The sequence below is a fragment of the Nuphar pumila genome, chromosome 15 (assembly GCF_984573655.1).
Source record: "Nuphar pumila chromosome 15, dmNupPumi1.hap1.1, whole genome shotgun sequence".
Taxonomy (NCBI): domain Eukaryota; kingdom Viridiplantae; phylum Streptophyta; class Magnoliopsida; order Nymphaeales; family Nymphaeaceae; genus Nuphar; species Nuphar pumila.
In genome coordinates this window covers 20,198,962-20,221,120 of record NC_143263.1, presented here as the reverse complement: position 1 = coordinate 20,221,120, position 22,159 = coordinate 20,198,962, and the positions used below count along the sequence as shown (strand labels likewise).

Genomic DNA, 22,159 nt, shown 5'->3' with positions numbered 1-22,159 from the left:
CATCAGGTTAGGTTTTTATAAAATTCAAAAATTACCTGTCTATAATTTTAAAAATATTTAATGCTTAAAAAATCATCTTTTTCTCAAAAAAACATGATCCAAGTGTGATTTCCTAGCAAATCGACCATGCAGAACACATCTGCAGTGTCAAATTTTTTAAAAACAACCTGAAAACTCCTATCCACTGATGGTAGGCAACGTCAGGCACCTACTCATTACTCTATATATATAAGCAACTTGTTTGCAAAATTGCACCACTATAAGAGAATAACAATAGATAGCATCATATATTCTCACATCTATGCACAGTTCTAAGCATTACCAGCTGAGACCAGAAACACCACCAAGATGTTACAGCAATTGTACAAGGAACGTTGGCAGATTCCAATCAAAGCAGCGATGACCGAAAAAAATTGTGCCAGAAAGAAAATGGCCCTGCTTTGGGTTTCCTTTAACCTTGGACCAAATGCGCATCCAAGTGCTGAAAAGAATAGAGAACAAATATAAGCCCCTTGATTCCAGAGGACATAGAGCATCAAATGTATATCCACCATCTCATCTTTCCAATCTGATCTCAGCTAGTCCATAAGATTCCACGTTCAGATTTTCATGACAATCTCTGATTGAAGCATTAGTGAGTAAAAGAACACCCACAACTCCACTCTGAAGAAACTCTCTAATTTGTTGATGAATGTTTATGATTGGATTGCCACTCCAGATTCTTACAGGTTCTCTTCCTTTGATAAAGAAGCAGAAGGTAATGCAAACTCGTGCACTTTTGCATGAAAAAATGGCAAGCTTCCTGGGTTTTCCTCATCCAAAACACGATTAACTGGTATATCTGCTGGGTAAGTATCCAGTATATACTCAATTTCTTCTCCAGTAATTTCCTTTTTTGCTAGAAGAACCTGCATCAAGAGAAAGGGTAAGTTCTCAGCTCCTTGAGTCTATGCTTGTGCTTCACAAGGCTCTCCGAATTTACAAGACAACATGAAGAAGTGCTGCTATCCACACCTGTAACAAAATTCGCAACATCGGCCAATTTGATCAAGTTCTCATGTCACTGAGTCATTTACATCTTAGTGAAGGTTTATTTTCAGATAGAAAGGATGTATTCAGAAGTTATTTCCACCATTTTGATTTGTTCTAGAACCTCTTGGGACCTGCATGTAGGGATGTAGTGCTTTTACAGATAAGCATTTTTATCTATCGTTATTTTTTTATTTTTTTTAGAGAGTCTATCTTTTATTGTTTGAGATATAAGAAAAACAAAAAGGAAGATTTCTTTTAGCTTCGTGTGGGTTAGTTCAGGTATCTTTCATCTTGTTGCAGGCAAGTTCAAGGCATTGAAGAATTGCAGGTTGCTTCTCCCCAACCATACACTTCTCTATAGATCTGGCTGATAGCATAAGAGTTCATTTACCCATCCGCCCATAAAAAAGAATCAAGTTTAGAACCAAGAGGAGCAGATTCTATTAAGAAATATGTAATGTTACTTTATTTGTTTTGGGTATCTTGCCTTACTCAATATACTTATAGGTATCTTGTATTGTATTTATTTCTTTTGTTTTTGTATTCTAGGTATACTAAATGTATACCTATTATTTGTATTTTGTATTTTAAGAAATGTATACTGTAAGGTATACCAATTAGGCTAGGTGAAGTATACTGTATACATAATGTATACTTACAGAATATATTAGGGCCATTTTAAATATTTCTTTTTTGTATTTTATTTTTTATATTTTTGTAGCAGGTCCAACTAGCCATTGGACCAGTCATTGGGTTTTAACTAGTCGTTAGGATGGTCTAACAGCTAGTTAAACTAGCAGTTGCACCATCCTAAAGGCTAGTATACTACTTTTATATATGAAGCATTCGCCTCATTATGAGTTTGAGAGAGAGTGATGAGTAGTTAGGTGTGTGTGTGTGTGTGTGTAGTGAGGTTGCCTTGGACATTATGTGAATATTTTTTATTAACAAAATATTTATTTTTTTATTTCTTGTTCTTATTCTTTGTTATGTATTGCTTGAGTTTAGCCAAATGCATTTGAATTGCATATATTTTAGTGGAACCGTTATTGTTTTTATTTTCTTTTTGGTGCTTCAGATTTCATGTCACTTTGTGACATGGTATAAGAGCCAAGGCTTGATCACCTTAGTGTTTTTGGTGAATTCAGGCCTCTTGCTCTTGTATGTGATTCATGAGAAGACTTGGTTCGTGATATCACTTGAAACAAGGGAATTCTTGATTTGGTATGTATCTTATTCTTTGGAATACAATTTGTTTGTGTTTTGCTTTTTGCTCTCATGCATTGTGTAAGAGAGTATTTGACTCTTTATGGATATTTGAAATTTTGAATGAAAATTATTGGTGTTTTCAAGAATTTTCTTTTTTGGAAATTCTTTTGATCACATTGTTTTTTAAAAGATGTCCGTGTTGTGGCCTATATTTTTTGTGAATTTCAACATTTTTTTTGTCATTTTGGGGCTTGATTTATAGTGTATTAGTCTTGATTAGTATTTTGTTATAGTTATGAATATTGTGTTGCGTCTTTAGGGTTAATAAATATATCTTGATGAGTGAGCTCTTTTAAAATCTAATTATTTGGTTTGAGCTTCTTGTGTGCTTTGTGCTTGTGCATGTGCATGAACCTTGAGTGAGAATTATATTGAGATGATGTGAATGTTCTTTTGCTTGTGTTAGACATCTTGTGATTCTTGGAGAATTTATTTGATAAAACATGTTTTCTTTGACCTCTTATGATAAACTTCTTCAAGAAGTTTGTTACTTTTTTATTAGCATGTGTTTGAATTCTCTAGTGAGGTTTGTGTCTACATATATTCTTATTGTATTCATTGTAGAGTGTAGGCTTTGTTAAAATATATATATATACAGAGAGAGATTGTGATCTGTGCCTGACACTTTTTTGTGCCTACCGCGTGCCTATTGAGCTTTGGAAAGATTGTTTCTATTTTTTCTAAAATTTGACTGTACAGATGTGATCTACATGCTTGATTTTTTGAGAATCGACTTTTGGATCATCTAATTCCAACACCAAGTTAGGTTTTTATAAGATTCAAAAATCAACGGTCTACAATTTTAAAAAAATATTCAATGTTTAAAAATTTTATTTTCTCAAAAAAGCATGATCCAAGTGTGATTTTCTAGCAAATCGATAGAACACATATGTAGGATCAGATTTTTGAAAAACAACCTGAAAACCCCTATCCAAGCTCAGTAGGCACACGGTAGGTACAAAAAAGAGAAGCACCTACTCATTTCTGTATATATCTATATTGTATGTTTTGTAATAGGTAATGCTCTCTAGGGGCGTTTTGGTCATGTTATTTTCATGTAAATAGTGACTGTCCACTATGGACATTATTGTATTTTTGTTCTTTATTTTCTTTTTGTCTTTATTGTATAGTGTAAGGGGTCTATATGACTGTTTGAATAGCCCAACAGCATGTTGGACTGCTCCAACAGTCATAAGTATGACTTGGATTGTTCTAACAGTGAATGCCTCTCTTAAATGCCCATCTTGGCTCTCTATATAGTGTCTTTCTCCACTTTGTAAGATAATGCTTCTCTTAAGCATTCATGCTCAATAAAATGAATATTTTTTATATTTTTATGTTCATCTCTTTAGTTCTTTGATGTCTTGAATGTACTTAGTGCTTGTATAATGTCGTTGTGCTCTTGTATTGTCCCTTAGTTGGACTTGTATATGTGCATGTGCACTTTGCGTTCATGATCTTATAAGCCCTTAGAGGCCCTCATTTTGTATTTTCGCATATTTCATTACATGATATCAGAGCTAAAAAATCTTAGTATTTTGCCTTTTTTGGTCTTTGGATTCTTTGGTTCAAGTTCGTAATTCGTGAAAGATTTGTGATCGTTGTGTGGCTTGGATTCAAGGGAAATCTTGACCCGGTATGTATCTTATATCTTTAGTATTACTTGAGTTATCTATCTCATGCATTATGCATGAGAAAGCACTCATTTTTCTTATCTTTAAAAAGTTATTTGTTATTTTTGTTAAAAACAAAAATCTTTAAATATTTTTTAAAATTATCGTTGGATTTATTTTTATTAAATATTTTATAAGGTTTATAATATTTGTTTGATCTTGTGAAATTATATATGTGCATGCTTTTATGAGATCTAGTTTGAATCTTAGTTTTTCGAACTCACTTTATTTAATATGTACATATATGATGATCTAGTATTCTTGAGCATGTATTGTTGGCATTTAGATATTTTATTTGAACACTTCATGGTTATAAATGTCAAATCATGTTTGTATTTATTATTAAACCTTATTTTGTTTTTTGTTTTTTATCAAATATTTTAAAATAATTTGAAATGGTGTTGTGTGTCATTCACAAGTATGATCTTATGAGATTTTGCTTAACATGTGTTCGAATTTTTTTCTTTCTTTACTCTTGATGTATTGGTATCAAACACAGTCCCTGGAACTTTGGAATCCCATTACCATCCCAGGATTCCATGAGCCCGAAAAGTAACTACCCATGGTCCCATTCTAAGAACAGATAAAAGATCCTCCTACAAACTGAATCTCACCAAGAATTCGCTCTCAGGGAGTGCCAAAAAAATGGGAGTCATCGATAAATTCCAATGCTTGTATAGTTCCTTTGTGCAAAATTCTCTTTCCATAAGCTTGGTATCCCATTTACACACTAGGCATGAGCCATAAGCTTTGTGTTTGTTATCATAAAAGTCTTGAGGAACAACGATAGTACACTTACCGTCAATCTCCACAGGGTACGGGAGCAAAGGATTTGGCAAGATCGATCAGCATCCAACAACTTGAGCCCATGATTTAATGGTAAATCATGTGCACTCCTTATCAGATGCAAAAACATGGGATGCAGCATCTTTCATAGCAGCAGTAGGCGAACTAGGGTATGGGACGCCACCCCCTGCCACAGAACTGATCAAGAGCGAAGAAGACCGACCAGCGCTAAGAGGCCGATCTGCGATCTCTGCCTCCAAGAAAGTGACGTCAAGATCCTGACATCTGAACCCAGCATCAAGATTCAAAGAACTCACTGTCTCCCAAACCGAAGGAACCTGAGTTGCCCACTTCTTGGACTCATCAGATCCAAGAATGATCTCATGATCACATGAAGCGCCCCTCTCAGATCTCATTGTTTCTTGCTTTGCTTCTGGATCACGAACAGATCTACGAGGAATTGAGGAGCAGGGCATACCACACGTCTGTGAAAGTATCTCCAACAAGATACTACGAACAATATTACAATATTCTTGGAAATAAATGCGTATACAAACGCCCAACAAGAACACTTGAAACACTTGTGCACACAATGCACAACACAAACTCACAAATGCACAAATAAGAACCCAAAAGTCATAAGTTCCACTAACACAAGCTTGGGCTATAATCCCAAAGCCTTAAAATATACAATGGAGGAGAGCCCTTTATATAGGGCTTGGAGAGACCCTTGGAAGGGCTCCCACATAGTCGTTGGAGCCCCTCCAACGGTCACAAATGTGACCGTTGAAGGGGCCCAACGACTAGTGGTAGCCCCCCCCCAAGGTACAAAGTACAAAGGGTACAAAAAAGAAAAAGGAAAAATACAATACATATTCAAGAAATGAATATGTGCAAAAATGAGAAAAAGACTAAACTACCCCTACGGCTAAATAATAGAAATATATATTTTATATATATATATATATAATAAGTAGATACATATACATATATATTAATATATTATATGTATTACTTTATATATATAAAATATATATATAACATTACATGATTTAATTACATAATTTAACACCCCCCCTCAAACTTAGGGCAGGATGACCGAAAGTTTGCTAAAAAGGAAGTTGAAGCGTGGAGCACACAAAGCCTTAGTGAAGAAATCCGCCAACTGATATTCTGATGTGACATATGGAAGGTCAATGAGTCCTTTGAGATACGCCTCACGAACATAATGGCAATCCATTTCTATGTGTTTGGTCCACTCATGGAAAGTGTGATTCCTATCAATATAAATCGCACTTTTGTTGTCACAGCATAGCTTGGTGGGCCCTTCTATTGTGATCCCCATATCTTCCAGCAACTGATGGATCCATACAATTTTCATAGTAGTAGTCGCCATGACACGATATTCGGTTTCAGTTGATGATAGAGACACCTTTTGCTGCTTGACGGTTATTTGGGTCACCTCCCCAATCAGAGTCAGTATATGCAATTAATTTTAAATAAGAGGAAGAGGACAAGAAAACTCCCTTATTTAGAGTGTCCTTTATGTATCTTACGACTCATAAAATAACACTCATGTGAACGGAGGTTGGTGCATGCTGAAACTAGCTTGTCGTATGAACTGCATGTGAGATATCTGGTCTTGTAATACTCAGATACATCAACGATCCTACAAGTTCTCTGTAGGAAGTAGGATCGGATAGAAGAACACCATCATCAATCTTCATTTTAGCTCCTACTATAGCAGGAGTTTCACAAACCTTATCATCAGTAATACCTGACTTGTCAATAATCTCATACGCAAGCTTAGTTTGAGACAAAAAATGCCCTCTATGAGAGTAAGCTACTTCAATACCCAAAAAATAAGTTAGAAAACCCAAGTCAGGCATTTCAAACTTATCCTTTAAAATTGATTTTATGCTTTTAACCCCTTTAAAATCACTTCCGGTTATAAGCATATCATCCACATATAAAAGTAAGATAACAATCTCTGCATTAGATTTCTTAACAAATAAAGCAGTATCAGTAAAGCAAGATGAAAAACCATTTTCTATCATTACAGAGTTAAACCTATCATACCAAGCCGTAAGGGCTTATTTTAAGCCATAAAGGGCTTTTCTAAGGCGAAGTACCTTCTCTTTGGGAATCTCCATTCCAGGTGGAACATCCATGTAAACATCTTCATTCAAGTCACCATTCAGAAAAGCATTTTTAACATCCATTTGTTGATAGAAGCAGCAGAGATGAGACATCAGACAGTTACCATTCGAGCAACGGGCGCAAAAGTTTGTTCATAGTCAATCTCATACTCTTGACTATACTCTTTAGCAACTAATTGAGCTTTGTATCTCTCCAGAGATCCATCGCTCTTAGTCTTAACCTTAAATACCCAACAACAGCCTATGGCTTTCTTTCCAATAGGTAGAGTTTGGAATTCCCATGTCTCTGCTTTCCTAAGAGCAGTGAGTTCATTTTGCATAGCTTCTTGCCATTCTATACATTTTTTAGCTTCATCAAAATTCCTTGGTTTAAAGTAAGAGTGAATAGCGCTAAGACAAGACCTATATTTGGGTGAAAAAGAATCAAATGAGACAAACCTAGAGGGTACTCTTCTACTTCTCTCAGTTCTTCGTAGATCATCATTTGTTGAACTAGAACTACTAGGTTCACTGTATTTTTCAATAGCACTCCTGAAATTACTTCTATCTCTATGGATATATGTTATAGGTTCTCTTAAATCTTCTTCATTACTATGTTGAGGTACCAAGGGAAGAGGAGGGGAAGTATCTTCATTTTCATTGATGTCATTAGGAGTAAAAACATCACTATCCTGATTGTCATCATCTAACATTTCAAATAGGAAAGAATAATCCATGTTATCTTCACAGGATTCACCTTTTTCAAAACTATTAACATTTTCCAAAAAACTCACATTTCTGAAGACATACAACTTATCATTCTTGATATCATAACAACGAAACCCCTTATGGGTTTCGAAATATCCAAGAAAAGCACAAAGAATCGCTTTAGGTGAGAGCTTATCGTTCTTATCAGTAAGAACAAAGCATTTACAACCAAATATTCTTAATCAACTATAGTCAGGTTCTTTAGTATAGAGGTTTTCAAAAGGCGAGATATTGTTTAAGTTTTTAGAGGGTAGTCGATTTATCAGATAAAGAGATGCAAGAGCAGCTTCAGCCCAAAAACCTTTTGGGATGTTTTGAGAGACCAACAAAGTTCAGGTTGTCTCTATTATATGTCTATGCTTTCTTTCGGCTAACCCGTTTTGTTGAGGGGTTTTTGGACAAGATCTTTGGTGGAGAATACCATAATTTTCAAGGTAGTTTTTTAAATCATTTGAAAGGCATTCTCCACCTGAGTCAGTTCTAAAAATTTTGAGATTCCCATTAAACTGATTCTTAATCATCATATGATAGGTTTTAAAAGTTGAAAAAACTTCATATTTGTGTTTAAGAAAATAAATCCAACAATATCTCGTATAATCGTCAACAAAAATAACATAATAAGCAAATCCACCTTTTGATAAAACTAGTGTCGGACCCCATACATCAGAATGGACAATTTCAAACGGTCTAGTTGTAAACATAGATCTTTGAAAGAAAGGTAATTTTTTTCATTTTCCCAAGTATACGATCATTACAAGTGAAATCACTTTTGCATAAACTTTTGACAAAAGGCAAATGGGAAATTTTTACAATATTTGGATGTCCAAGTCTTTTGTGTCATACATTAATATCTTTTTGGACAACATTACAAAAAGAATTCTTTGGAACTTGAAGAGAATCGACATAGTAAAGATCACCCTTCCTAGAGCCTTCCCCAATCAATCTCCCGGACTGACGATCCTGTATCAAACATTTGTTAGATAAAAAATTTATATCACACCTATGATCCGAGAGTTGAAAAACGGAAAGTAAATTTAAGTTTAATTTGGGTATAAATCTAATTTTTGGAATAAAGAATCCTTATTTTTCAAAGTTACCCATTCATTTTACTTTAAGAGACGTTCCATCCGCGGTTGAAACAAAAGATTGAAGGGGATTTTTTGTATACTCGAAAAAAGAATTAAAACTTGGAGTCATATGAAAGAAAGCACCCGAATCCAAAAGCCAAGAAGTCTTACCGGGGGGAGAGGAGGTTGACATGACCGCACCGGAAGTGACCCATTTTAGAAGGGGTTGAAGAGCATCGACGATTTGTTGAAGAGAGAGGGCTTCATTTGAAGATGATGGGCCTTCTTGAGATGTAGTGGCCATGGCAAGAAACTTTTTTAACTTTGGACACATGGGTTTTATGTGCCCCGGTTTCTTACAAAAGTAGTAAGTAAACTTGCTATAGTCCCTCCTTCCTCCTTGTCCACTTGAATTTTGGTTTTTGAAATGAGGAGGCTTGTATGTCTTTAAGTTGTTTCCTGGTCTTGAAACGGCATTTACACCTTCATTATTTAAAGGTGTGGCTAATACACTTGGGGTATTCTTGCATATACTCATCCGAGTTTCTTCCCCACTTAACTTAGTTAATACATCTTCAAGAGGAGGAGAAGAAAAAGTGGATAAAAGAGAAGATCGGATTTGTTCGAATTCGAGCCTAAGCCCATTCAAAAAATTAAAAAATCTATCTTCTTCCAATTGTTTGTGACGAAGCTCTATGACTTCACCACTCCATTTGGGTTCGAGCATAGCAAGCTCATCCCAAATACAAGAGAGCTCGACAAAGTACTTTCTAATAGACATTTCTCCTTGTTGAAGCGTTAGCACCCTCTTTTGGAGATAGTATTTATGGGATAAATCTCTCGAAGTATACATCTTCTCAAGATATTCCCATGCTTGAGAAGCCTTCTTGAACTTTATGATATTTGCATTGATTCTCGTTTTTATGGATGAAAATATCCAAGAAAGGATTTTAAAATTTCTCATTTCTCATTCTTCATGCTTTTTCGTATATTCTTCAAGGGCCTTGATTCTTTCATCTCCTTCAAGAATTTTTATCTCTCCTCCTTCTAATAAAGTTATCTTGGGTTCCGGTTCGGGAATCGAAACTTGGACATAGCCCCAAAGCCCTTTTCCTTTGATGTGAGCTTCCATGTTACCGGCCCAAACATGATAGTTGGACCCATTGAGTTTGAACCCAAGAGAGAAATGAGAGTCTTTTTCACCCATTAGAGAGGAGAGATTATGAAAAACAATACGTACCTTAAAGGCTTTTCAACTCTTTTTTGACAAAAGAGGCTTCAAAAATATTGCCCGAAGGAGATGATCCACTCCAAACTCCAATAGATTGAAGGCACGTTTTTCAAGGCACTTCAAAAGAGAAGAAACACACAATCCTCCTCCTTCAAACAAGGCTATGATACCATGTGAAAGTATCTCCAACAAGATACTACGAACAATATTACAATATTCTTGAAAATAAATGCATATACAAACGCCCAACAAGAACACTTGTGCACACAATGCACAACACAAACTCACAAATGCACAAATACGAACCCAAAAGTCATAAGTTCCACTAACACAAGCTTGGGCTATAATCCCAAAGCCTTAAAATATACAATGGAGGAGAGCCCTTTATATAGGGCTTGGAGAGACCCTTGGAAGGGCTCCCACATAGTCGTTGGAGCCCCTCCAACGGTCACAAATGTGACCGTTGAAGGGGCCCAACGACTAGTGGTAGCCCCCCCCCAAGGTACAAAGTACAAAGGGTACAAAAAAGAAAAAGGAAAAATACAATACATATTCAAGAAATGAATATGTGCAAAAATGAGAAAAAGACTAAACTACCCCTACGGCTAAATAATAAAAATATATATTTTATATAAATAAAAAAAGGGCAGTTGGCCCAGATGGTATACCTATCGAGGCTTGGAAATGCTTGGCAGAGAAAGGTTTAGAATGGTTGACAAATCTTTTTAACTTGATTTGGCGAACAAATAAGATGCCTAATGAGTGGAGGAAGAGTACTTTGGTGCCTTTATATAAGAATAAGGGTGATATACAAGATTGCACAAACTATCGTGGTATAAAACTCATGAGTCATACTATGAAACTTTGGGAGAGGGTGATTGAGTCTAGGTTGAGGAAGGTTGTCATGATATCGGAGAATCAATTTGGTTTTATGCCTGGAAGATCAACTATGGAAGCTATACATCTTCTTAGACAACTTATTGAAAGATATAGAGAGAGGAACAAAGATTTGCATATGGTTTTTATTGATTTAGAGAAGGCATACGATAGAGTACCTAGGGACGTTCTCTGGTGGACAATGATGAAGAAAGGTGTTTCTCTCAAGTACATTAGTATAATTAAAGATATGTATGAAGGAGTAGTAACCAATGTCCGCACTTGTGGAGGGGTGACAACCAATTTCCCGATAACGGTTGGGTTACATCAAGGATCTGCTTTAAGCCCTTTCCTATTTGCGATAGTGATGGATGAGCTTACGAGATCAATTCAAGAAAATGTACCGTGGTGTATGTTGTTTGCTGATGATATTGTTTTGATTGATGAGTCTAGAGCTGGGGTTAATGCTAAGTTAGAATTATGGAGACAGACATTGGAAGCTAGAGGTTTTAAGTTGAGTAAGAGTAAGACTGAATATATGGAATGTCGGTTTAGTAAGCAACGAAGTAGTGATGGGAGTGTAGTGAAGCTTGGTGAGCAAGATATACCGGTGAATGATTATTTCAAATATTTGGGATCCATCATTCAAAAGTATGGAGAAATTGATGGAGATGTAAATCATAGGATAAAGGTTGGGTGGATGAAATGGAAAAGTGCTACTGGAGTGCTGTGCGATCGTAGAATGCCATTGCGGTTGAAGGGAAAGTTTTATAGGACGACTATTAGACCCGCTTTACTATATGGTACGGAATGTTGGGCTGCCAAGAGACATCATATTCAAAAAATGAGTGTAGCTGAGATGCGGATGCTTAGATGGATGTGTGGAAATACAATAAAAGATAAGATTCGGAACGAAGAGATACGTAAGAAGGTAGGTGTTGCACCCATTGAAAATAAGATGTGAGAGAATCGTTCAAGGTGGTTTGGACATATTCGGCGAAGGCCTAATGATGCTCCAGTTAGAAGGTTGGAGAAATGGGAAAATATATTAGTTAAAAGAGGTCGGGGTAGGCCTAGGAAGACTTGGATGAAGATGATAGGAAAGGATATGAATGCTTTGAACCTCACCGAGGACATGGCGTTGGATAGAAATGATTGGAGGAAAAGGATTCATGTGGAAGACCCAAAATGAATTTCTTTTTTGGTTCATATCGCTGACCCCAATTGTTTTGGGATGAAGGCGTAGTTGTTGTTGTTGTTGTTGTATATATATAATAAGTAGATACATATACATATATAGTAATATATGTATATGTATTACTTTATATATATAAAATATATATATATATATATAACATTACATGATTTGATTACATAGTTTAACAACGTCATGGTTGCACCATCTTTGAAACCTTCTAAATCAAGAAAAAAGTCTGAAGGAAAGTTTCCAAGGCAGGATCCTGCACGATGAAGCTGCAGGATACAAGGATCTGCCTCCTCCATAGGGAGAGGGGGAGGGGAAGCCGTCTCTCAACTTCCCCTAGCAAAGCTAGTCACAGGAGAGATGGAAGCAGTGAGCACACCAGCACTCGGGTGGGAGAAGGCAACACAAGCACTGGCCGGCCAAAGGCCGACAATCACATGAATATCGGCCCACAAGAAGCCCAAAGGGACGAAACCCTAGCAGAGCGACATACTTCAAGAATATTTATTTGTATACCTAGCAATGTGACATACTAGATGTATACCTATTATTTGTATTTTGCTTAAAGAAAGGTATTCCAATTAGGCTAGGTGAAATATACATGATGTATACTTGTAGAATAGATATTAGCCTATTAGGGCTATTTTAAGTATTTCTTTTTTGTATTTTTTTATATTTTTGTGGCTGGCCCAAATAGCTGTTGGACCAGTCAATGGGCTTTGACTAGCCATTAGGATGGTCTAACAGCTAGTCAAACTAGCAGTTAGACCATCCTAACGGCTAGAATTCTTCTTTCTTTTATATATGAGGCATATGCCTCATTATGAGTTTGAGAGAATGATAGGTAGTTAGGTGCGTGAGTAGTGAGGTTTCCTTGTAATGTGAATTTTTTATTAATAAAATATTTTAATTATTATTTCCTATTCTTGTTCTTTATTATGTATTGCTTGTTGAGTTTAGCCAAATGTATTATGTTAATACATTTGAATTTCATATGTTTTAGTAGAACTTATTGTTTTTATTTTCTTTTTTATGCCTCAGACTTTGTGCCACTTCATGACAGATTCAACCCCTCTTGTTCAAGTTGAAGACAAAAACCTATCATCTCATACCCACCCCAAATCAGCTTGCGAATTTTATCTTGAGCATTCTTTTCAGTGTTGGTTAGTTATTGCACACTAACACATTAAGAAATTGTATTAACTATTAAGCACAGCAAACATATCAAAAAACCTACATTTAACTAAACAGTCCCCAAATTACAAAATAGATGGTATATGTAGGCTTTTAAATTTTGTGTGTGTGTGCATGCACATTATCATTTACCTGCACAGTCTTGACTAAAGCTGCATGATTCCTTCGTATCAAGGAGACTGTTCGGACGTACATGTCATGGATCAACTCCTCAGTTCTGTGAGCAACCATGTCATCCAACTCATAGTTAAGAGGAGGTTCAAACAACCCATAGTCATCATATAGTGATCCTTCAAAGTCCAACCGTGGACCAATAAAGCTAGAATTTTTTCTCCAGGGAGCAGGCTCTCCATGGATGGTCATTGGATTTTCAAGGTTCCATCTGAATATGAGAAAACATATGAATGCGATGTTTTCTAAGAAAAATAAAAATGGCATGCATGACATCAAGAAGAGCTTACACTGAGATAATTTTGCGTGCAAGCCAAGATGCATCTGCAAGGTAGCTCACAGAGGCTGTAGATGTGTCTCGCCCAAATGTAACCTCTTCAGCTGCCCTCCCACCTAATAACACCTTCACAAAAAATCTCACAGTTCACACCCAAGTATATATTTTTTGGATAATCCAAGGGAAAAACACCCCCATCATCGACTGCACATTGACTGGCCTCCGGTTGGTAAATAAAACCCTTGAGGTCCCCCCTGGCCACCGGGAGTACACCCAGCTTCGACCTTGTGGCAAGGGATGCCACCCATGGGTTTCAAACTAGTGGCGTCCCGTCAACTTGGTGACATTCACAAGTTGCCCCTAACAGATGAGTGGAGCCCTTATGAATATTAAAACCATAATTTGCAAACATAACTATTAATAGTAAATAGTTTGCTGGCAGGGAGTCTTTTAAAACAACACACCTGAAGTCGATGCAAAAGCTGAGGACGCCGTTTGAACATGTATGACTCATCATCAAGACGATGAAATACTATTTGTGAATATGTCTGCAAGAAATTACAAGTGCCATCACCCCTTCAAATTATATCACTTGCTCAGATTAACAGAAAATCAACAGAACAACAACATGAATGTAACTGCCCAATGAAAGTTTAAGACCCCATAGAGGAAGGTGGAGAGTAAATGAACAGTATAACTGGTAAGGAAAAAAATTAAAACCTGGCCACGAGGATTAATAGAAATGCGCTCACAGAATTCAACTTCTGCATTCTCAAAGCGTCTCAACAGATGAGAGGTCAAAGCAGTTCCAGCTTCAGTAATAGCTCTTCGAGTCTGTCCCTGATTACCCAGCTCAATCCCTAAACGTTTTGGTCCAACAGTTAGCCGGTCAACTGCATCATCCAAATCAGAATCAACTATAGAGCTATGCCCATTCCTGACTGCCACTAAGGCAGCTTCCTGCAGAAGCTGTGCCAACTTGGCCCCACTCCATCCTGACAATCAAACACCACTTTCAGGAACTCAGAACATACAAATATAGAAATACAATGATAATTATCACAAAAAACCAAGTTGATTCACTAAGCAGCCTCCAGTTACAGAAAGTTATCAGCAGAAACAATACCAGGCAAGTTTTGAGCATAGGTTGACAGATCAACTGAAGGCGACATTTTTACTTTCTTCGCATGGACTTTCAAGATGTCCAATCTCCCTTTTGCTCCAGGAGGACGGATTCTTATCTGGAGATGAAAGTAAAGATTAGAAACTGCAAGAATTCTGTTGACTAACTTGAGTTTCAACCTAGCAAAACACTGTAGACAGTTCAAGAATCAATATTAAATATCCTTTTCACCATATTCCTATATGCTGTCTATATGCCAAACAAAAAAGTTGGAACAACAAAGCTTTCACATAAGCCATGAGGCAATAAGGAGAAAAAAAGGTAGATGCACCATGTACCAGGATCATAAAACAGAAAAAGATACTAATAACAAAATGAAAGCAGATTAAATAAACATACCTTGCGATCAAAGCGACCAGGACGAAGAAGTGCAGGATCCAACAAATCCATGCGATTTGTTGCTCCCAGGAATATCACACCTTTTCCAGTATCAAACCCATCTAGCTCAATCAAGAGCTGGTTCAACGTTGTCTCCCTCTCTTGTGTTGCAGCGTTATAAAGGTTGTTAGAGGATTCACTGAAAATACCTTCTCGCCTGATCACAGAAATCATGTCATTTGTTCACTAGTATATCATTGAAACAAAACACAGAATTCAAATCGAGGTCTCTCAAATAATGCATCAACTCTAAAAATGCAACTTTAAAAAAAAAATCAAGAAACTATAGTAACAACAACAGTATTATTCCTATTGTTGTTATCATTTATTACTACTGCTGCTGCTATTGCTATTAGTTAACTAGTCAGTTAGCAGTCATCGCTGTCATCATAAGGCATTCTATTAGATGAATTTCTGAGACCTATCAGTCTTGGTTTGAGTAGAGTATCCAGATAAGATACACAAAAAAAACATCTCGCTTGTCATGAAAGAAATAAATTCTCGTTCTATCTTAATAAGCTTGTGAAAGTAGCAAACTATGATAGTGATAGCAGGCTAGATGCTAGACAAAAAGATGCAAATCCAAATTACAGTAACAGTATCAGAATCAAATCCAATGCCATTAGAAACACTACATGAAGACCTAAAAAACTGAAACTGTTTCTTTGTATTTAGCTTCTCTAATAATAGATAGACAGTAGGGATTAATGCCACTATCGGTAACATTGCTCCAACCAAATAACAAATGAAAATTGCATAAAAGGATATGTATCAAGCAATATTTAAGTGAACCTAGAATTTTCTGTGGAGAGAGGTGCATTTTTTTATTTATAGCCCGAAGAAACCGCACCCGGCATGAAGACCCAGTCACGCTGGCTCATCCTGCCTTACCTATGGTCGCCATTGCAGCGGCATAAAACTCCTAGGCCAGGACCCTCACCCTCGGGGCCTCAGAAGAAAAGAAAGCCAGATAATTACTAAAAAATCACAAGAAATTATAATTATGTTCTCCAGGAAATTAAACGATAGTGGTGGTGATGATGTTAAATACCAACTGCAAACCAAGGTAACATGATCAGGAAAAAAATTTAGAAATACAATATAAGATGTGTCAAAACAAGCCGGCTCACAATGTGGTTCTAATGATAGTCAGGGCTCATCTGTGGAAATAGATCTGGCTAAACAGAGCTGAATCAGGTCGAATTCAATCAAATGGACAACCCCATCTGATAGGTGGTAATGATCCCATGTCAGGCAATTTCCTCATGGTAATGCATAATTAGCAAATAATGTCTCCGGAATTAAATACCAGAGTTACCGGAAGCTTCTTAGATAGGTGGAAAGCCCACTTCCCGGAAACTTGCTTCAGAAGCACGATACTCCTCACTTCCAAAACTTGATGGGAATCTCGATTCTCCCACGCTTCTATGCTTCCAACACGCTTCATATATTCTTCTTACATATTTTCTCACTCTATTTTTCATGTTTTTATGTGTTTTCTCACGCTTCTCACTCACTTCCATGTGATTTCTCTAAATTGGCAATCACCATTTTTAGATTTTGTTAAAAAATTAATTCTTACACTAAAAAATCATGAAATTTAAGAAGTCACTTTTAATTTAGTTTTTATTTTTGTTCTATTTTTATTCCAATTTAAGTCTTATATTGCTTTTTTGTTCCTCACTTCCCGCTTCCTATACATTTTAAAATGCATTGCTTCTCGCTTCCGCTTCCCGCAACGTTCCCCGCTTCCACTTCCTAGTCTGGCAACCTTGTTAAATACACACAAGTTAGGTTCCTCTTGTGGAATTCAATGAAAAGCCCTTGTTTGTGACACAACTCAAATCCTCAAGCACTTCAACAAAAACTGATTTTTTCATGATATGAACAAAAACATTATAAACTCCAATCTGGATTCATGCACACAGCAAGTACATATGATTTGCGCAATCGTATATCACAACAGAAAAGGCATAACATCAAAAGTTAGGACTAGATATACACTTGTATCAGCAAATAAAAATGCATGCACATAGCCAATCTTTACTTCCACATAATCACTACATAAATTGAAAGGTGCACAGGAAAGTCCATATAGCCTTTAAAAAATCTAGACAAAATATTCAACTACCACCACTAATATAGAAAAGGATTCTATTAATTAATCCAAAAAGTAAAAGAGAGGAAAAAAGGACAGATTGTACATAGCATCATATAGTGCTACAAATAGCATATTTCCTTCATGATTAAGCCAATCCACTATTTCTATACATAGATGTCAATTTTACCCCATTACCAAGTTGTATGCATGCTAAAGCACCAGAAGTATAGTATCCAAACATGAACCAATTACAAAGTTCCATGATAACATGAAACGCCACGCAAAGTAATACACATTCACATGAACAAATATTAATATATTAGGTTCATTTATACAAGCCTTCTGATAACATTTATTTTATTCAGCACCACTAATTCACTTAGGTGATATGATGCTATCAATCTGCAGCCAATTTTCTTCCAAAAGTAATCAGCTCATTAATAAGATAAGTACTTTGGAAGTTTCCATTCTTACCTAGTTGCCAATGCATCAATTTCATCAATAAAGACAACCGAGGGCTTATTTACCTGCATGAAGAAGCAAGTAACTACATTATGCAAAGAAAATAATTATATTTTATCCATAAAAATAACAGAACAAATAACAAAAAAGCAATAAGTAGAAGAAACAGTCCACCCAGATGATATACAACATCATCATAAATCCAAGTTAAATCTGATAAATTGGATAGGATAAAAGAGAAATGTTCAGATTTTGCTCCCCTGCAAGCACCATACTAGATACAGATGGTGTACAAAGGTTAGGGCAATATGATAACTACAATGATGACACTATTGAAACATGATGTTTGAGTCTGGATCCAGATCCAGACTGACATCCTGATGTATTTTGGGTTTTAATATGTATTTTGTTTACTGTTTCCAGCATTGCCCCTCTTATGTAAGAACCCTTGTATATTAGTCTCGGTATTATTTGTAAAGATGTCAATACTTAAAGGAACCCACTACCCACAATGGGATTGGCGTGGAGTTTTGTGCTGCAGCCTTATCTTCTCCTACCTCTTCTTCCTTTTCTGGATTTCGGGTGATGCGTCCCTGATTTACATGGTATCATAGCGCGGTTGGGTTTCGATCTTCTCATCCAAGTAAGTTCGGAAAGTTCTTGGCTTGTTCCTCCTTTCTTTTCTTGCTTCTACCTTTTCATTGTTCCTCTCCTTTTCGTTTCAGATATGAAAAACCCTAAATATCGTTTTCTCTTTTTAATAAGGCCTTTCTTCTCATTGTTTCAGATCTGAAGAGATTCAGATCTTTCTCTTTTTCCAAATCGCTATTTTGATTCAGATCTGCTCCTCTGATTCAGATCTTGTTTTGGGTGTTTTTAATCTGATTTATTCTTTCCAGATCTGAATCTGAATCAAGATTCAGATCTGTCTCTCCTTTGCAAATCGTCAACCCATTTAGATTTAGTGTTTCAATATCCTTTCCCCAGATCTGAATCTGAATCATGGTTCAGATCTGAATCTGAATCAAGGTTCAGATCTGCCCCTCATTTTCAAACCTCGATCAGGAAATTCAGATCCTTCAAAAAAAAAGGGGGATCTATTTCTTGTTTTGTCAAAAAAAAAAATCGATAGTGTAAGATCTCGTATTTTGGTACTTAGACATTTCTTGAGATTTTCGAAAATTTGTCTAAGTCTGGGAGAAAAATCGTTTGAGGCTCGATTTTTAGACCGATGCCTTTGAGCCCGGGTTTGACCCAGGTCTCATCGACAAGGTTGAGGCGAGCCAATCAAAACGTAGTAGAGAGTTTTAGAAAGTTTGGAAAGTCTTAGGAATAGAAAAGTCAACATTTGATGGTTTTTCAAAAAATTTGGAAACTAGAGGGAGGAGAGAGAGTTTCCATCTTTTTGGGAACTCTCTTAGAGAGGGCTGGAGAAGGGAGGGGCGACCTCCCCTATGGGGGCCTATAAAAAGACCTCAAAAAGAGAGAGAAAAGAGAAATAGAAGGAAAAAAAAGAAGGGGGAGAGAGAAGGTGAGGAAAAGAGAGGTAAAAAGTGGAAGAAGCCATTTTTTCCAGCTCCAAGCCCTATTCCACCATTGTTTTCACCTTTTCTTGCAATGTACGGGTTTTTCTTTTGAGTTAAGTAAGGAAAAAGAACATGGATTCGATTTCCATGAAGTATTTTAGTGTAAAAGCATATGGATGAGTAAATCTAGACGTTTACTCTAAGATCCATGGATGAAATCCATGTATTTTCATCTTCTTGAAAGTTATTATGGAATAACATGCTTGTAGAAGGTATTTGTATGGTAAATCAGAAATTTTAATCCATAAAAAAAAATAATACAGTTTGTTATGTGCGTGCAATATGATATCATCGTTTTCCATGAAAATACGTTTTTTCTCATGTTTCAAGATGAGGAAAGGCATGTACATGTTTGATTTCTTTTCAAGCCTGTGTATTTAAGCATATTTGCTCGCAAAACAGCCTGTATATGCATGCAAAAAAAAATATTTTCCCTAAATATGAACGTATCTTTGTTCATCAAAAAAAATTATATATATATATATATATATATATATATATATATATATATATATATATATATATATATATATATATATATATATATATCCTTTGTAGTGTTAGGCCCCAGCCGACCACAGTCGGCTGAGCCTTGTGCTGGCAGACCCAGCTGACTGGGTCGGCTGGGCTGGGGGCTTGACTCGACCAGCCAAGTGCTGGCAATGAAAAAAAAACAAGAAAAACAGGTATTGGTTAGGTTAGGCAGCAGTCTGGCCAGCTTAGGCCAGACTGAGCCCTGGTGCTATGGTTCCTGCCAGACTGTCGAGCAGCAACCTTCACTCTCAAGAAACTGTTTTTTTTAAGCAAAGTTTAAAATGAAACTCTTAAAATATGAGTGATGGGTATGGCTGGCAGCCAACCGAGTGAGTCTCGGATGACTGCCATACCTTGGCAGCATGGCAAGGGGGTGCACAGACCTAGCAAGGTCGTGTGGCACCCATGTCAGGCATTGGCTTTTGCATATATTCAAGAGGAAAGAAAGGGGTAAATGTACTGCTGGCCTGTTTTTACAAAAGAACAAGCAAACCAAGTCACTAACTCAGTATAAGAAATGCTGGTCCTCTATGCATGAGTGCTTTAGTCCATCGTACATAAAATATTGATGAGTACAGAGAAAATATACCTCAGTTGAATAGTAACTAAAATTTCATGACACCTATATGCATTCGAGATTTAGAAAAAAAAATGATAACACTCAAGAAGATAATGTGCATTAACCCAATAACCAGTTTATTTTGTGCATGTTGCGTGCCATCTTCTGGCCACATATCAGCATGATTGAATAAGTCTTGGTGTTCCCGGACCAAAGATGATGCAGCATGATCTGTAATATTCACTAGATACTGGAGAACAAAGCAGACTTTGGCACTCTTTCTTCATGAGTCGATGGCAAATCCACTTAACTATCCATTTGAGATGCACAACAGTTACATCATGTAATGCCTCTTCTAGTAAGACCAGACCAGAAGACCTTAAAAAAAGTTTTTTGGAAATAATTTCTCATGGATTTGTTTATCCTATTAACAGATTTTCTTTTCACAAACTGTTGGAGTCTGTCTCTAATGGCTAACAGTAGCTGTCTCTGACATACTCAACTTTCCAAATACCTAATGATGCTTCGATTGAAGTGGTTTTCATGAGGAGTTTCAGTGCTTCACTCATTTCTGGAAATTTCAGGGAATATTACTAGAAATATAAAGGTGTTCATGTATATTTACCAATGACTTGCTATGCCCATACATCATATTCACAAAGAAAAACCTCCCTCATAGGTATTATCAACTACAAGTCAAGCACCAACTCTTCTACAGGTATTTGAGATTCTTTGCATGACATGTTATTAAGGAGTTGGTTTGGGTGCATGAATAAAATGTTACGCGTAAAAATCATTTCTCCATCTCTATCAGAGTTCACCAGCCTGATCTGAACCCCAACCGAATCAGGGCTGAACTCTAGCCAACAAGGAGGCTAGGCTTGGTAAGCCAACTCAAAAAAATATATATATTACGTGTATACTTTAACACTTAGTGTTATTTTGATTCTAGAGCTAGATTTTTAAATTTGCAAGTTAAATTTCCAGATTTAGTTATATGCATGTATGGTAATTTTAATACATGTTATGAATGAGATTATTCATATGCTTTGATTTGATGTGACATGCCTAAGCATTATGCTATTGTAAAATTTGTTCAAGTGCACGTACAAACTACAAACATGAAATCGATGTGTGTTTAGCATGTACAATGTTGCTTGAATGTCCACATGTACTTATGAATCATGAATGAATGCATGTATATGAAATGATTGCATAAAAACACATGCACATTAATAGTGAACTCATGCACATGCATATGTATATTATTGTTTCATGCACATCTTTAAATTGTCATACATATGCATCGAAAAGCATGTGGAAAATAATGCATAGAGGCATATGATTGATGATTTTTGTTGATGAATGCATTGATGATCAAATTGGATCATCCTGGGTTGTGTGAGCCTTGAGCAGGTGTTTCTTTTTGTTTTAATTGTTTTATGCATTGTAAAAATCGAAAGTGATATTATGGTTTTACAACACTGTTCTCTGTTGCCACGGGTTGTGGTCCCGTGAAGAGCTTGGCATGTTGTTTTGCAAGCTTATGTTATTAATTTTGCATGTTGATTTACAAATGTAAAAGAGATGAATTAATAACAAGATAAAAGAAAGTAAAAAACAATGTAATTTATGTTTCCTTGATGTTCCTTCTTTAGTGTGGGAATCTT

General features: G+C 36.3%; 1 protein-coding gene across 2 annotated transcripts in view; it reads right to left on the bottom strand.

The window, feature by feature from the left end:
• Nucleotides 1–260: 260 nt before the first annotated feature.
• The window catches only part of FTSHI1 (FtsH extracellular protease family), a 60,108-nt gene continuing 38,209 nt past the window's right edge, over nt 261–22,159 (bottom strand). For both annotated transcript variants that reach the window (XM_089990062.1, XM_089990061.1), the window contains exons 9-16: nt 17,823–17,875; nt 15,209–15,404; nt 14,813–14,927; nt 14,407–14,681; nt 14,151–14,234; nt 13,700–13,812; nt 13,371–13,620; nt 261–908 (exon numbers count right to left, since the gene is read on the bottom strand). In XM_089990062.1, the coding sequence (XP_089846188.1) occupies nt 723–908; nt 13,371–13,620; nt 13,700–13,812; nt 14,151–14,234; nt 14,407–14,681; nt 14,813–14,927; nt 15,209–15,404; nt 17,823–17,875 (1,272 nt within the window). In that variant the 3' untranslated portion in view covers nt 261–722. The remainder of the gene's footprint in view (nt 909–13,370; nt 13,621–13,699; nt 13,813–14,150; nt 14,235–14,406; nt 14,682–14,812; nt 14,928–15,208; nt 15,405–17,822; nt 17,876–22,159) is intronic.